This window comes from Salvelinus fontinalis, unplaced genomic scaffold (assembly GCF_029448725.1).
Source record: "Salvelinus fontinalis isolate EN_2023a unplaced genomic scaffold, ASM2944872v1 scaffold_0005, whole genome shotgun sequence".
NCBI classification, from domain to species: Eukaryota; Metazoa; Chordata; class Actinopteri; order Salmoniformes; family Salmonidae; genus Salvelinus; species Salvelinus fontinalis.
The window spans coordinates 1,686,840-1,705,193 of NW_026600214.1; the positions used below are offsets into that span (position 1 = coordinate 1,686,840).

General features: G+C 45.1%; 1 protein-coding gene across 1 annotated transcript in view; it reads left to right on the forward strand.

The window, feature by feature from the left end:
• Window positions 1-10,244: 10,244 nt before the first annotated feature.
• Window positions 10,245-18,354, forward strand: part of LOC129842005 (serine/threonine-protein phosphatase 2A 55 kDa regulatory subunit B gamma isoform-like) — a gene marked incomplete at its 3' end in the record, with an annotated part of 15,117 nt that continues 7,007 nt past the window's right edge. The window contains exon 1 of the mRNA XM_055910380.1: window positions 10,245-12,627. Coding sequence (XP_055766355.1) covers window positions 12,564-12,627 — 64 coding nt within the window. The remainder of the gene's footprint in view (window positions 12,628-18,354) is intronic.

The following is an 18,354-nucleotide window of genomic DNA, read 5'->3' on the forward strand; positions in this document are numbered from 1 at the left end:
TGGGTAGACACAGGTAGCTAGGACTCTGGTACATACAGGATGGAGGCTGGGTAGACACTGCTAACTAGGACTCTGGTACATACAGGATGGAGGCTGGGTAGACACTGCTAGCTAGGACTCTGGTACATACAGGATGGAGGTTGGGTAGACACTGCTAGCTAGCTAGGACTCTGGTACATACAGGATGGAGGCTGGGTAGACACTGCTAACTAGGACTCTGGTACATACAGGATGGAGGCTGGGTAGACACTGCTAGCTAGGACTCTGGTACATACAGGATGGAGGTTGGGTAGACACTGCTAGCTAGGACTCTGGTACATACATGTTGGAGGCTGGGTAGACACTGCTAGCTAGGACTCTGGTACATATAGGATGGAGGCTGGGTAGACACTGCTAGCTAGGACCCTGGTACATACAGGATGGAGGCTGGGTAGACACTGCTAGCTAGGACCCTGGTACATACAGGATGGAGGCTGGGTAGACACTGCTAGCTAGGACTCTGGTACATACAGGAGGGAATCTGGGTAGACACTGCTAACTAGGACTCTGGTACATACAGGATGGAGGCTGGGTAGACACTGCTAGCTAGGATGCTGGTACATACAGGAGGGTAACTGGGAAAACACTAGCTAGCTAGCTAGTGTTTTCAGGAGGGAGGCTGAGGAGACACTGCTAGCTAGCTAGCTAGGACTCTGGTACATACAGGATGGAGGCTGAGGAGACACTGCTAGCTAGCTAGTGTTTTCAGGAGGGAGGCTGAGGAGACACTGCTAGCTAGCTAGCTAGGACTCTGGTACATACAGGATGGAGGCTGAGGAGACACTGCTAGCTAGCTAGCTAGGACTCTGGTACATACAGGATGGAGGCTGAGGCGACACTGCTAGCTAACTAGCTAGGACTCTGGTACACAGTGTACTGTGTTAATGCAGTTTATGTGAGGAACAAACACCATTGTAAATACAACCTATATTTATGTTTTTTTCACCCCCCTTTGCACTTTAACTATTTGCACATCATTACAACACTGTATATAGACATAATAAGACATTTTAATAGTCTTTATTCTTTTGGAACTTTGGTAAGTGGAAGGCTTTTTTGAAATCAACAAAGCATGAGAAGACTTTGCCTTTGTTTTTATTTGTTTGTTTGTCAATTAGGGTGTGCAGGGTGAATACGTGGTCTGTCATACGGTAATTTGGTTAATAGCCAATTTGACATTTGCTCAGTACATTGTTTTCACTGAGGTAATGATAACACAGAGGATTTTCCCAAGGTTGCTGTTGATGCATATCCCACAGTAGTTATTGGGGTCAAATTTGTTTCCACTTTTGTGGATTGGGGTGATCAGTCCTTGGTTCCAAATATTGGGGAAGATGCCAGAGCTAAGGATGGTGTTAAAGAGTTTAAATATAGCCAGTAGGAATTTCTTGTGTGTATATTTTATAATTTAATTGAGGATACCATCAACACCACATGCCTTTTTGGGTTGGAGGGTTTGTAATTTTGTCCTGTAGTCCGTTCATTTTAATTAGATAATCCAGTGGGTTCTGGAAGTCTTTTAGTAGCTGATTCTAAAATGTGTATTTGATCATGTATATGTTTTTGCTGTTTGTTCTTTGTTATAGAGCCAACAAAAATGTGATAAGTGGTTTATCCATACATCTCTGTATTTGGAGAGATTATGCTTTGTGTTGCTGTTTGTTAGTGAGTTCCAATTTTCCCAGAAGTGGTTAGAATCTTTTTATTTATTTTTAAATGTAAACTTTATTCAACTAGGCAAGTCCGTTAATCTTATTTACAATGACGGCCTACCCTATATTCTATGGATTCTTCAGTTACATTGAGCTCGTTTCTGACGTGCTGTTCCTTCTTTTTCCCGTTTTGATTTTCAGGATTGTTTTAGTGATTCACCATAGTGAAGGCTCAGGTGTTCTGGGTCTCTGTGTTTTTGGTTGGACAGGTTTCTCAAAATCTTTGTTTTGTTTTTTTGCATTCTACATCAAACCATTTGTCATTGTTATTCATTTTCTTAGGTTGTCTGCTTGAATATGTTAGATTCTTCTCTCTCTCTCTCTGTCTCTCTCTGTCTCTCTCTCTCTCTCTCTCTCGCGCTCTCTCTCTCTCTCTCTCTCTCTCTCTCTCTCTCTCTCTCTCTCTCTCTCTGTCTGTCTCTCTGTCTCTCTCTCTCTTTCTCTCTCGTCTCTCTCTCTCTCTCTCTCTCTCTCTCTCTCTCTCTCTCTCTCTCTCTCTGTCTGTCTGTCTGTCTGTCTGTCTCCTCAGATCTCCAGGATCAAAGCCCACCAGGTTGGTAGAGTATGCATCTACAGTGATTATAGCAGTTCTATATTAGTCTTATACCACATGGAGAATTCCCTGGGTCCATACACACCATCCAGTCCAATCAAAACAACAATAAGAATAAGTCCCGTTCCATGGAACTACTAACACTTGTCAACCACAAAGCATTACTGCTGTTATAATAACAGAAACACTGTCATCATCTGTCCTCACCGCTGTGTTTCCCTTCTCTGCTGTTTACAGCTGAACACTCAGTCAGACTGGTGAATGGGACAGCTCGGGCGCAGCGGAAGTCTTCTACAGAGGAAAGTGGTCGGGTCTACGTACTGAGTGGCCGGGTCTACGTACTGAGTGGCCGGGTCTACGTACTGAGTGGCCGGGTCTACGTACTGAGTGGCCGGGTCTACGTACTGAGTGGCCGGGTCTACGTACTGAGTGGCCGGGTCTACGTACTGAGTGGCCGGGTCTACGTACTGAGTGGCCGGGTCTACGTACTGAGTGGCCGGGTCTACGTACTGAGTGGCCGGGTCTACGTACTGAGTGGCCGGGTCTACGTACTGAGTGGCCGGGTCTACGTACTGAGTGGCCGGGTCTACGTACTGAGTGGCCGGGTCTACGTACTGAGTGGCCGGGTCTACGTACTGAGTGGCCGGGTCTACGTACTGAGTGGTCGGGTCTACGTACTGAGTGGTCGGGTCTACGTACTGAGTGGTCGGGTCTACGTACTGAGTGGTCGGGTCTACGTACTGAGTGGTCGGGTCTACGTGCTGAGTGGTCGGGTCTACGTGCTGAGTGGTCGGGTCTACGTGCTGAGTGGCCGGGTCTACGTGCTGAGTGGCCGGGTCTACGTGCTGAGTGGTCGGGTCTACGTGCTGAGTGGTCGGGTCTACGTGCTGAGTGGTCGGGTCTACGTACTGAGTGGTCGGGTCTACGTACTGAGTGGTCGGGTCTACGTACTGAGTGGTCGGGTCTACGTACTGAGTGGTCGGGTCTACGTACTGAGTGGTCGGGTCTACGTACTGAGTGGTCGGGCGTGATGAGAGAGGCTAAGATTGTGTGTAGACAGCTGGACTGTGGGAATGTTGTGGCTGAATCTAGAGGACCTCTGTTTGGAAAGAGAAGAAGAGCAGTCAGACTAGGTGGTTGTTATGCAAATGAGGCTTCTATTACAGAGTGTGACATCATAAGAAGTGGACGTAGGTTCTGTAATGGTGAATATTATCATCATGTGATCTGTTCAGGAAAGACACTGGTCATATTGAGAGATTTATTTGTACATTATACAATATTGCTTGTATCATGTATTTTCTAATATTTAATTTAAATAGAGGGAGAGATGTCAGGTGTATTTAAACATTATATTTGTGTCATATTGGTTTATGGGAGATGTTCATGGGCAGATCATTGTAGTTCAGATGGTACTGAAGTGAAGCTGCCTGATGGATGTCCAGCTGTTTATTTTCTATAAAGTGAAGTGAACTTATTCCTGTCTCCTGCCTGCATTATTCCCAACCTGATCCTGAGTGACTAAGAACACATCTCTACCTCTTACAGTATCAAACATAGCAAACTACAATCTTTTATCCAACATATTTGTGTTTAGTCCTTGACAGTGTCATCAACAAAACTGATTGAATGTTCAACCAACTCTTTTTCTCCAGAGTCTGTGCGGCTTGTGGATGGAGCTGGTCTCTGCTCTGGGAGAGTGGAGGTGAAGTCCAATCAGTCCTGGGCCTCAGTGTGTGAAGCTGACTTTGACCGGCAGGATGCAGAGGTAGTCTGTGGGGAGCTTGGCTGTGGGGCTCCTGCAGCTCTACAGGGGGGGGGGCTCTATGGAGAAGGTGAGGGTCAGACCTGGGATAAAGAGTTCCAGTGTAAAGGCAAAGAGTCCCTTCTCCTTGACTGTGACACTGCTGTTGGACTCACCTGCTCAGGTAAGAAACAGTTTGTCACTCAATCAATATTGTTTCTCACCTGGAGTGAAGAACATGAGAGGCAATATAGGTGTGTTTTAGTGAGAAAATAGTAAGATTAGTGTCTCTTTTTTCAGAGTCTGATGAGGCTGGTGGGAAGAGGCAGTCGCTATGCTGCTGTAGTGCAGTGGTACGACCAGGGAGAGTGGAGGACTGTGGGAGCTGAAGACTGGGACTTGGCCTGGACTCCTGCCGCTGCAGTAGTGTGTAGACAGCTGGGCTGTGGCTCCACTGTTTCAGAACTACTTGGAAACATCACTAGAGGGTTTGGAGGTTTCCTGTTCTGGGTCTGAGTCGTCACTGAGGGAGAGTTCCAGAACACATGAACTCCTTCCTGTATTCACAGTGATCTGCTCAGGTCATAACAACGATAGTATCATTATATTCATCTCATTTCCTTCATTCATACAACTTCCTCTGCACTTCTCACGATGGACATTTTAGCTGTTCAATCTGATTGGCAAAATAGATCACTCAGTCAAGTAGGAATCAAATACAACTTAAATATCCCAGAATGCTTTAGTATTTGAGTGTTATCTCAGTGAACGTCTCTACTCACTAGCACTGTTACATGCTGATGTTATTGTCATATCTATAGGAAACTAGTTGAAGAGGTTTTTCTTCTTCTCTTTTATTGTTACAGATCTCCTGGTCCAGCCTGATATCTCCCTGACTGACTCAATGGGAGGGGTCTCCAGGGGCCACCAGGGGCCCGAGGTGTTCAGGGGCTACAGCTTCACCATCACCTGCTCCACTCAGCCACAGTACCCAGGAGGCTCCTTCCTCCTCACGTTCACCGGCTCCAACAGAACCCAGGCCCAGCCAGCTGTCAATCACTCTGCTGCCTTCCTCTTCCCTGCTGCAGATGACTCCCACCAAGGGAACTACAGCTGTGTTTATGACAATTATGTTTTCTCTCATAACTTCTCCTCTGAGAGTGAGCTCATCTCCCTCACCCTCACAGGTCACTAAACATGAACCAGACTTATAACTTTGTCATTAACAGATTTCCTACAGATTTATGTGATGATTTGATCAGTCCCCTCATCAAAGGTGTTTCTGTTTGCAGCCTCTCCTCTACCAGCCTTCACCATCAGACACGTTGTAGTGCTGCAAGGTACAAGGTAAAGACATTTACTCAGCCGTGACAGTAAATGTCTGACTGTTGGTGCTGTGTCTCCCTAGCCCACCAGGAGGCAGAAGAGAGTGAACAGGGTGAGCAGCATGGATCTTGATGTCAATGCCATGGAGACGGTCTCTCTGAGCTCCAGAGCTGAAGCTGGACCGGAAGAGGAGAGAGCAGCCCAGGGGACGGAGTAGGAGTAGGATGAAGCTGATCCTACATGCTGATCTCAGGTCAGTTCTGTGTTTTAACATCGGAGTAGGATGAAGCTGAACCTACATGCTGATCTCAGGTCAGTTCTGTGTTTTAACATCGGAGTAGGAGTAGGATGAAGCTGACCCTACATGCTGTTCTCAGGTCAGTTCTGTGTTTTCAAATCGATGGTCAGGGAAGCAATGGTGTATAAAATCTGATGGCAAACCTTGAAGGAAAACTCCACCCACAATATATGTTGGTATTTGTTTCATTATTCCATTGTTGATATAGTCCCAAAATGTTTTGCATGTCAACAATCAAGTTTTCCAGATATATAACTTTAAAAATACAGAAATGCAGCCTGTATGGTAACATGGGGTTGGGGTAACATGGGGTTTTGGTAACATGAGGTTTTGGGTAACATGAGGTTTTGGGTAACGTGAGGTTTTGGGTAACATGAGGTTTTGGGTAACATGAGGTTTTGGGTAACATGGGGTTTTGGGTAACATGGGGTTTGGGGTAACATGGGGTTTTGGGTAACATGGGGTTCTGGGTAACATGGGGTTTTGGTAACATGGGGTTTTGGTAACATGAGGTTTTGGTAACATGGGGTTCTGGGTAACATGGGGTTTTGGGTAACATGGGGTTTGGGGTAACACGGGCTTTGGGTAACATGAGGTTTTGGTAACATGGGGTTTGGGGTAACACAGGGCTTTGGGTAACATGAGGTTTTGGTAACATGGGGTTTGGGGTAACACAGGGATTTGGGTAACATGAGGTTTTGGTAACATGGGGTTTTGGGTAACATGAGGTTTTGGTAACATGGGGTTTTGGGTAACATGGGGTTCTGGGTAACATGGGGTTCTGGGTAACATGGGGTTCTGGGTAACATGAGGTTTTGGTAACATGAGGTTTTGGGTAACATGAGGTTTTGGGTAACATGGGGTTTTGGGTAACATGGGGTTTTGGGTAACATGGGGTTTGGGGTAACACAGGGCTTTGGTAACACAGGGCTTTGAGTAACATGAGGTTTTGAGTAACACAGGGTTTGGGGTAACACAGGGTTTGGGGTAACACAGGGTTTTGGGTAACATGGGGTTTTGAGTAACACAGGGTTTGGGGTAACACGGGGTTTGGGGTAACACAGGGTTTGGGGTAACACAGGGTTTGGGGTAACACAGGGTTTGGGGTAACACGGGGTTTGGGGTAACACATGGGGTTTGGGGTAACACATGGGTTTGGTAACATGGGGTAACACATGGGTTTGGTAACATGGGGTTTGGGGTAACACGGGGTTTGGGGTAACACATGGGTTTGGTAACATGGGGTTTGGTAACATGGGGTTTGGGGTAACACAGGGTTTGGTAACACAGGGTTTGATAACACAGGGTTTGGGGTAACACAGGGTTTGGGGTAACACAGGGTTTGGTAACACAGGGTTTGGGGTAACACAGGGTTTGGGGTAACACAGGGTTTGGGGTAACACAGGGTTTGGGGTAACACATGGGTGGGTATCATGGGGTTTGGGGTAACACGGGGTTTGGGGTAACACAGGGTTTTGAGTAACACGGGGTTTGGGGTAACACATGGTTTGGGGTAACACAGGGTTTGGGGTAAGACAGGGTTTGGGGTAACACGGGGTTTGGGGTAACACGGGGTTTGGGGTAACACAGGGTTTGGGGTAACACAGGGTTTGGGGTAACACAGGGTTTGGGGTAACATGGGGTTTGGGGTAACACAGGGTTTTGAGTAACACAGGGTTTGGGGTAACACAGGCTTTGGGGTAACACAGGGTTTGGGGTAACACAGGGTTTGGGGTAACACAGGGTTTGGGGTTACACATGGGTGGGTATCATGGGGTTTGGGGTAACACAGGGTTTGGGGTACCACAGGGTTTGGGGTAACACAGGGTTTGGGGTACCACAGGGTTTGGGGTAACACAGGGTTTTGGGTAACATGGTGTTTTGAGTAACACAGGGTTTGGGGTAACACGGGGTTTGGGGTAACACGGGGTTTGGGGTAACACAGGGTTTGGGGTAACACAGGGTTTGGGGTAACACAGGGTTTGGGGTAACACGGGGTTTGGGGTAACACATGGGTTTGGGGTAACACATGGGTTTGGTAACATGGGGTAACACATGGATTTGGTAACATGGGGTTTGGGGTAACACGGGGTTTGGGGTAACACATGGATTTGGTAACATGGGGTTTGGTAACATGGGGTTTGGGGTAACACAGGGTTTGGGGTAACACAGGGTTTGGGGTAACACAGGGTTTGGTAACACAGGGTTTGGGGTAACACAGGGTTTGGGGTAACACAGGGTTTGGGGTAACACAGGGTTTGGGGTAACACAGGGTTTGGGGTAACACATGGGTGGGTATCATGGGGTTTGGGGTAACACGGGGTTTGGGGTAACACAGGGTTTTGAGTAACACGGGGTTTGGGGTAACACATGGTTTGGGGTAATACAGGGTTTGGGGTAAGACAGGGGTTGGGGTAACACGGGGTTTGGGGTAACACAGGGTTTGGGGTAACACAGGGTTTTGAGTAACACAGGGTTTGGGGTAACACAGGGTTTGGGGTAACACAGGGTTTGGGGTAACACATGGGTGGGTATCATGGGGTTTGGGGTAACACAGGGTTTGGGGTACCACAGGGTTTGGGGTAACACAGGGTTTGGGGTAACACAGGCTTTGGGGTAACACAGGGTTTGGGGTAACACAGGGTTTGGGGTAACACATGGGTGGGTAACATGGGGTTTGGGGTAACATGGGGTTTTAATTATTTAAGAGCATTCAGCATTTACTGCTATTTGTTGTTGTCTATATTTTGTACATCGTATTTTGTTTACTCTTATATTCTATATTTAGAAGTGTTATCATGTTTTATTAGTCCATGTAATCACCTGTTAATTCTTTATAGATGTCTCCTTTCCATCTAGTCAGGTAGTCCATGTAATCACCTGTTAATTCTTTATAGATGTCTCCTCCATCTAGTCAGGTAGTCCATGTAATCACCTGTTAATTCTTTATAGATGTCTCCTTTCCATCTAGTCAGGTAGTCCATGTAATCACCTGTTAATTCTTTATAGATGTCTCCTTTCCATCTAGTCAGGTAGTCCATGTAATCACCTGTTAATTCTTTATAGATGTCTCCTCCATCTAGTCAGGTATTCCATGTAATCACCTGTTAATTCTTTATAGATGTCTCCTTTCCATCTAGTCAGGTAGTCCATGTAATCACCTGTTAATTCTTTATAGATGTCTCCTATCCATCTAGTCAGGTAGTCCATGTAATCACCTGTTAATTCTTTATAGATGTCTCCTCCATCTAGTCAGGTAGTCCATGTAATCACCTGTTAATTCTTTATAGATGTGTCCTATCCATCTAGTCAGGTAGTCCATGTAATCACCTGTTAATTCTTTATAGATGTCTCCTCCATCTAGTCAGGTAGTCCATGTAATCACCTGTTAATTCTTTATAGATGTCTCCTCCATCTAGTCAGGTAGTCCATGTAATCACCTGTTAATTCTTTATAGATGTCTCCTCCATCTAGTCAGGTAGTCCATGTAATCACCTGTTAATTCTTTATAGATGTCTCCTATCCATCTAGTCAGGTAGTCCATGTAATCACCTGTTAATTCTTTATAGATGTCTCCTCCATCTAGTCAGGTAGTCCATGTAATCACCTGTTAATTCTTTATAGATGTCTCCTCCATCTAGTCAGGTAGTCCATGTAATCACCTGTTAATTCTTTATAGATCTCTCCTATCCATCTAGTCAGGTAGTCCATGTAATCACCTGTTAATTCTTTATAGATGTCTCCTCCATCTAGTCAGGTAGTCCATGTAATCACCTGTTAATTCTTTATAGATGTCTCCTCCATCTTGTCAGGTAGTCCATGTAATCACCTGTTAATTCTTTATAGATGTCTCCTTTCCATCTAGTCAGGTAGTCCATGTAATCACCTGTTAATTCTTTATAGATGTCTCCTCCATCTAGTCAGGTAGTCCATGTAATCACCTGTTAATTCTTTATAGATGTCTCCTTTCCATCTAGTCAGGTAGTCCATGTAATCACCTCTTAATTCTTTATAGATGTCTCCTATCCATCAGCCTGAGGAGGTCTATAACTCCATTAGGTTGAATGTGATAGTCTGTCTATAACCAGCCTGAGGAGGTCTATAACTCCATTAGGTTGAATGTGATAGTCTGACTGTAACCAGCCTGAGGAGGTCTATAACTCCATTAGGTTGAATGTGATAGTCTATAACCAGCCTGAGGAGGTCTATAGCCAGCCTGAGGAGGTCTATAATTCCATTAGGTTGAATGTGATAGTCTGTCTATAACCAGCCTGAGGAGGTCTATAACTCCATTAGGTTGAATGTGATAGTCTGTCTATAACCAGCCTGAGGAGGTCTATAACTCCATTAGGTTGAATGTGATAGTCTATAACCAGCCTGAGGAGGTCTATAACTCCATTAGGTTGAATGTGATAGTCTGACTATAACCAGCCTGAGGAGGCCTATAACTCCATTAGGTTGAATGTGATAGTCTGTCTATAACCAGCCTGAGGAGGTCTATAACTCCATTAGGTTGAATGTGATAGTCTGACTATAACCAGCCTGAGGAGGTCTATAACTCCATTAGGTTGAATGTGATAGTCTGCCTCTAACCAGCCTGAGGAGGTCTATAGCTCCATTCATATTCTATTCACAGTTTAGAGAAATGTATCTATTGGGAAATTAGCTATAATCAGGCTGTTTAATCTGATGCATGTCTGTTGAATTTGGAAAAATCCACTCACTCTCGGCCCCGCCCCACCTATTCAGCCAATCAGGAGCCGCTACTGCGTTTTATACCATTTGCTCAACGGTACGTGCTAAATAGTATGCAACGATGAGTGCATAGTATGCAATTTAAGTATGTAGTACTCTGGTATGTGTATTCAGACCTCTCTCTCCTCCTCTCCTCTCGTTCTCTCCGCTGTTCCCTCTGCCGGTCACTTCCCTCTCATCACCTGCAGTGGGCGGAGCCATGACTGAGATCTGTGCTCTGGTTGGCTAAGCTGGAAGGAGGCTGCAGCGACAGACCCACAGCATCCTCGACACACTCTTTCTCCCTCTCTCCTTTTCGCTCATCCCACCACCCCTTTCTCTTCTCTCTCTCTCTCTCCTTTCCTCTCCACACAGAGACACACATGCCCCGGCCTGCCTGCCTGCTCAGTGACACTGCAGTACAGAGGACATAGCAGCAGCAAACAGGCAGAGAGACAGAAGGCAGAGAGACAGGCAGACAGACAGGCAGGCAGAGAGACAGAAAGGCAGACAGACAGGCGGACAAACAAGCCGACAGGCAGAACGTAGGAAGGTGTGTCGAGGCCTTGTCTCCTCCTTCTCCTCCTCCTCCTGCAGTAGCAGAGATCCTGTCCTCCTGCGCTCTCCTTCAAGGACTTCCAGACTCTGAGACCTAGAACTACGGCTGCTACAGTTCCTGTTCCTGTTTGTTACCAAGGAAATACTCCTGCTACTACTGCTGCTGCTACACTTCCTGTTACTGTTTGTTACCAAGGAAATACTCCTGCTACTGCTACTGCTACTACACTTCCTGTTCCTGTTTGTTACCAAGGAAATACTCCTGCTACTGCTACTGCTACTACACTTCCTGTTACTGTTTGTTACCAAGGAAATACTCCTGCTACTGCTACTGCTGCTACATTTCCTGTTCCTGTTTGTTACCAAGGAAATACTCCTGCTACTGCTACTGCTGCTACACTTCCTGTTCCTGTTTGTTACCAAGGAAATACTCCTGCTACTGCTACTGCTGCTACACTTCCTGTTCCTGTTTGTTACCAAGGAAATACTGCTGCTACTGCTACTGCTGCTACACTTCCTGTTCCTGTTTGTTACCAAGGAAATACTCCTGCTACTGCTACTGCTACTACACTTCCTGTTACTGTTTGTTACCAAGGAAATACTCCTGCTACTGCTACTGCTACTACACTTCCTGTTCCTGTTTGTTACCAAGGAAATACTCCTGCTACTACACTTCCTGTTACTGTTTGTTACCAAGGAAATACTCCTGCTACTGCTACTGCTGCTACATTTCCTGTTCCTGTTTGTTACCAAGGAAATACTCCTGCTACTGCTACTGCTGCTACACTTCCTGTTCCTGTTTGTTACCAAGGAAATACTCCTGCTACTGCTACTGCTGCTACACTTCCTGTTCCTGTTTGTTACCAAGGAAATACTCCTGCTACTACTACTGCTGCTACACTTCCTGTTCCTGTTTGTTACCAAGGAAATACTGCAGCGCAGCGGATATTACCACGAACGCGAGCACGAAGGAGTGCTACTCTCTCCCTCTCTCTCTCTCACACAGTCACAGGCAGACAAACGGACTACTCTCTCTAACGCATAACAGTGGACTTCTCATTGTTTCGGGACTTCTCTTGCTGGGCCTGGTGTGTGTTGTGGTGTGGTGTGGTGTGTGTTGTGGTGTGGTGTGGTGTGTGTAGTGTGTGTTTTTATCAGAGGTCACGCCGCGTGCTGTGGGAGTGTGTGTGGGTGATCCACCTTCTCTCAGGTCCCCTCCCCTCTCATCCTTTTCTACCTAATCTCTCTCGCTCTCTCTCTCTCTCTCTCTCTCTCTCTGTCTCTCTCTCTCTCTCTCTCTCTCTCTCTCTCTCTCTCTCTCTCTCTCTCTCTCTCTCTCTCTCTCTCTTTCTCTCTCTCTCTCTCTCTCTCTCTCCACACCTCACCAAACTCCATCCCTCTCTTCCCCCTCTTTCTCTCTCTCCATCCTCACCACACCTCTCCCTCTCTTCCCTCTATCCTCTCCATACCTCCGCCCCTCCATATCCCATGATGCCTTGCCCCAGGCCACTGCGCTAGGCCCCAGCAGTATGGGCAGAGCCTGGGAGGAGAGAGAGAGCTCTGATTGGTCCAGGTCGGGTCCCCCTTCCTTTGCTTCCGATGGGGGAGGACACTGAGAGCTCCAAAGTCAACCACAGCTTCCTGCGAGACTACGTCACCGAAGGTAGGCTCATATCACCGTTGTTACCTTAAGTAGGTTTATAACACCTCTATGTCACCTTAAGTCGGTTTATAACACCTCTATGTCACCTTAAGTAGGTTTATAATACCACTATGTTACCTTAAGTAGGTTTATAACACCTCTATGTCACCTTAAGTAGGTTTATAACACCTCCATGTCACCTTAAGTCGGTTTATAACACCTCTGTCACCATATGTAGGTTTATAATATCACTATGTTACCTTACATAGGTTTATAACACCTCTGTTATCTTAAGTATGTCTATAACACCTCTGTCACCATATGTAGGTTTATAATATCACTATGTTACCTTACATAGGTTTATAGCAGCTCTATGTCACCTTAAGTATGTTTATCTATGCTACCTTAAGTAGGTTTATAACAGCTCTATGTCACCTTAAGTAGATGTATAATACCATTATATAATCAAAGCTTATAATACATATATGTTACCTTAAGTAGGTCTATAATGGCTCTATGTCACATTAGGTAGGTTTATAATACCTCTGTTAGATTAAGTAAAATTATTATACCTCTGTCAACTTACATAGGCCTAGAGCGCCACTTAGTTTCGAAAGGTGGGCTTCCAACATATCTCTGTTACCGAAGGTAGACTTCCAACATATCTCTGTTACCGAAGGTAGGCTTCCAACATATCTCTGTTACCGAAGGTAGACTTCCAACATATCTCTGTTACCGAAGGTAGGCTTCCAACATATCTCTGTTACCGAAGGTAGACTTCCAACATATCTCTGTTACCGAAGGTAGACTTCCCACATATCTCTGTTACGGAAGGTAGGCTAACAACATATCTCTGTTACCGAAGGTAGACTTCCAACATATCTCTGTTACCGAAGGTAGGCTAACAACATATCTCTGTTACTGAAGGTAGGCTTACAACATATCTCTGTTACCGAAGGTGGGCTTCCAACATATCTCCGTTACCGAAGGTAGACTTCCAACATATCTCTGTTACCGAAGGTAGGCTTAAAACATATCTCTGTTACCGAAGGTAGGCTTCCAACATATCTCTGTTACCGAAGGTAGGCTTAAAACATATCTCTGTTACCGAAGGTAGGCTTACAACATATCTCTGTTACCGAAGGTAGGCTTCCAACATATCTCTGTTACCGAAGGTAGGCTTCCAACATATCTCTGTTACCGAAGGTAGGCTAACAACATATCTCTGTTACCGAAGGTAGACTTCCAACATATCTCTGTTACCGAAGGAAGACTTCCAACATATCTCCGTTACTGAAGGTAGGCTTCCAACATATCTCTGTTACCGAAGGTAGGCTAACAACATATCTTATAATATATAATCTTATAATCTTATAATTCTATAATCTTATAATCTTATATCTTACTTATAATGTAGGCGTACAAGGGCACCATATGACAAAAGATAGGCCTACAACTAGGACTACAACTAGGAGTCAGAGATGTTTGTTTGAGAGAGAGAGTTAGGGGTTCAGAGCTGGACTCCTCCATGTTGCTGGCTGGCTCTGAACGTATATTTAGGACATTACCAGATATAGTGGGAATGTACTTTAAGAAACAGAAACAGTCTCATTGCTGAGTATGACATCAGTGTTGCACTGTTAAACACTGAGCCCAGAATAGACGTGCTTGTTGAAAGCTTCAACCAGACACACACCTCTCATTAGGACTGTGTGTGTTTTTGTAGTCTATATCTGTGTGATGTGATCAATCAGTTTATTCCAGTTCGAAATGAAAATGATTTATTGTATTTTAGCAGGAACAGTTCCAATCTACATAGATATGACAGAGTGTTTTAAATGGGGGAAAATTTACATTAATGTATATTCATATGAATATTTAATTTCAGTGTTATTTGTTTATGTCTATATTACATGTGTTTTTGGCATAAGGGTATAAAAATGTGCCAATATTTACATATAGTTACATATTTTCCTAAACCTGGGTCACAGGAAAACACACCATTTCTAATTTGGGTCCCTGGCTGATAAAGTTTTTAAAAAAACACTGCCTTATGGGGTAGTAACAGTATGATAGTAGGATGCTGACTCAGTGGTTCTGATGGGGTAGTAACAGGATGATAGTAGGATGCTGACTCAGTGGTTCTGATGGGGTAGTAACAGTATGATAGTAGGATGCTGACTCAGTGGTTCTGAACCCTTATGGGGTAGTAACAGTATGATAGTAGGATGCTGACTCAGTGGTTCTGAACCCTTATGGTGTAGTAACAGTATGATAGTAGGATGCTGACTCAGTGGTTCTGATGGGGTAGTAACAGTATGATAGTAGGATGCTGACTCAGTGGTTCTGATCCCTTATGGGGTAGTAACAGTATGATAGTAGGATGCTGACTCAGTGGTTCTGATGGGGTAGTAACAGTATGATGGTAGGATGCTGACTCAGTGGTTCTGATGGGGTAGTAACAGTATGATAGTAGGATGCTGACTCAGTAGTTCTGAACCCTTATGGGGTAGTAACAGTATGATAGTAGGATGCTGACTCAGTGGTTCTGATCCCTTATGGGGTAGTAACAGTATGATAGTAGGATGTTGACTCAGTGGTTCTGAGCCCTTATGGGGTAGTAACAGTATGATAGTAGGATGTTGACTCAGTGGTTCTGAACCCTTATGGGGTAGTAACAGTATGATAGTAGGATGTTGACTCAGTGGTTCTGAGCCCTTATGGGGTAGTAACAGTATGATAGTAGGATGCTGACTCAGTGGTTCTGATGGGGTAGTAACAGTATGATAGTAGGATGTTGACTCAGTGGTTCTGAGCCCTTATGGGGTAGTAACAGTATGATAGTAGGATGCTGACTCAGTGGTTCTGATGGGGTAGTAACAGTATGATAGTAGGATGCTGACTCAGTGGTTCTGAACCCTTATGGGGTAGTAACAGTATGATAGTAGGATGCTGACTCAGTGGTTCTGATGGGGTAGTAACAGTATGATAGTAGGATGCTGACTCAGTGGTTCTGAACCCTTATGGAGTAGTAACAGTATGATAGTAGGATGCTGACTCAGTGGTTCTGATCCCTTATCGGGTAGTAACAGTATGATAGTAGGATGCTGACTCAGTGGTTCTGAACCCTTATGGGGTAGTAACAGTATGATAGTAGGATGCTGACTCAGTGGTTCTGATCCCTTATGGGGTAGTAACAGTATGATAGTAGGATGCTGACTCAGTGGTTCTGATGGGGTAGTAACAGTATGATAGTAGGATGCTGACTCAGTGGTTCTGATGGGGTAGTAAAAGGATGATAGTAGGATGCTGACTCAGTGGTTCTGATGGGGTAGTAACAGGATGATAGTAGGATGCTGACTCAGTGGTTCTGATGGGGTAGTAACAGTATGATAGTAGGATGCTGACTCAGTGGTTCTGATGGGGTAGTAAAAGGATGATAGTAGGATGCTGACTCAGTAGTTCTGATCCCTTATGGGGTAGTAACAGTATGATAGTAGGATGCTGACTCAGTGGTTCTGATCCCTTATGGGGTAGTAACAGTATGATAGTAGGATGCTGACTCAGTGGTTCTGATCCCTGATGAGGTAGTAACAGTATGATAGTAGGATGCTGACTCAGTGGTTCTGATCCCTTATGGGGTAGTAACAGTATGATAGTAGGATGCTGACTCAGTGGTTCTGATCCCTTATGGGGTAGTAACAGTATGATAGTAGGATGCTGACTCAGTGGTTCTGATCCCTTATGGGGTAGTAACAGTATGATAGTAGGATGCTGACTCAGTGGTTCTGAGCCCTTATGGGGTAGTAACAGTATGATAGTAGGATGCTGACTCAGTGGTTCTGAGCCCTTATGGGGTAGTAACAGTATGATAGTAGGATGCTGACTCAGTGGTTCTGATCCCTTATGGGGTAGTAACAGTATGATAGTAGGATGCTGACTCAGTGGTTCTGATCCCTTATGGGGTAGTAACAGTATGATAGTAGGATGCTGACTCAGTGGTTCTGATGGGGTAGTAACAGTATGATAGTAGGATGCTGACTCAGTGGTTCTGAACCCTTATGGGGTAGTAACAGTATGATAGTAGGATGCTGACTCAGTGGTTCTGAATCCTTATGGGGTAGTAACAGTATGATAGTAGGATGCTGACTCAGTGGTTCTGATCCCTTATGGGGTAGTAACAGTGTGATAGTAGGATGCTGACTCAGTGGTTCTGATGCGGTAGTAACAGTATGATAGTAGGATGCTGACTCAGTGGTTCTGATGGGGTAGTAACAGGATGATTGTAGGATGCTGACTCAGTGGTTCTGAACCCTTATGGGGTAGTAACAGTATGATAGTAGGATGCTGACTCAGTGGTTCTGATGGGGTAGTAACAGTATGATAGTAGGATGGTGACTCAGTGGTTCTGAACCCTTATGGGGTAGTAACAGTATGATAGTAGGATGCTGACTCAGTGGTTCTGATGGGGTAGTAACAGTATGATAGTAGGATGCTGACTCAGTGGTTCTGATGGGGTAGTAACAGTATGATAGTAGGATGCTGACTCAGTAGTTCTGAACCCTTATGGGGTAGTAACAGTATGATAGTAGGATGCTGACTCAGTGGTTCTGAACCCTTATGGGGTAGTAACAGTATGATAGTAGGATGCTGACTCAGTGGTTCTGAGCCCTTATGGGGTAGTAACAGTATGATAGTAGGATGCTGACTCAGTGGTTCTGAACCCTTATGGGGTAGTAACAGTATGATAGTAGGATGCTGACTCAGTGGTTCTGATCCCTTATGGGGTAGTAACAGTATGATAGTAGGATGCTGACTCAGTGGTTCTGATCCCTTATGGGGTAGTAACAGTATAATAGTAGGATGCTGACTCAGTGGTTCTGATGGGGTAGTAACAGTATGATAGTAGGATGCTGACTCAGTGGTTCTGATGGGGTAGTAACAGTATGATAGTAGGATGCTGACTCAGTGGTTCTGAACCCTTATGGGGTAGTAACAGTATGATAGTAGGATGCTGACTCAGTGGTTCTGAACCCTTATGGGGTAGTAACAGTATGATAGTAGGATGCTGACTCAGTGGTTCTGATGGGGTAGTAACAGTATGATAGTAGGATGCTGACTCAGTGGTTCTGATGGGGTAGTAACAGTATGATAGTAGGATGCTGACTCAGTGGTTCTGATGGGGTAGTAACAGTATAATAGTAGGATGCTGACTCAGTGGTTCTGAACCCTTATGGGGTAGTAACAGTATGATAGTAGGATGCTGACTCAGTGGTTCTGAACCCTTATGGGGTAGTAACAGTATGATAGTAGGATGGTGACTCAGTGGTTCTGATGGGGTAGTAACAGTATGATAGTAGGATGCTGACTCAGTGGTTCTGAACCCTTATGGGGTAGTAACAGTATGATAGTAGGATGCTGACTCAGTGGTTCTGATGGGGTAGTAACAGTATGATAGTAGGATGCTGACTCAGTGGTTCTGATCCCTTATGGGGTAGTAACAGTATGATAGTAGGATGCTGACTCAGTGGTTCTGATCCCTTATGGGGTAGTAACAGTATGATAGTAGGATGCTGACTCAGTGGTTCTGATGGGGTAGTAACAGTATGATAGTAGGATGCTGACTCAGTGGTTCTGAACCCTTATGGGGTAGTAACAGTATGATAGTAGGATGCTGACTCAGTGGTTCTGATGGGGTAGTAACAGTATGATAGTAGGATGCTGACTCAGTGGTTCTGAACCCTTATG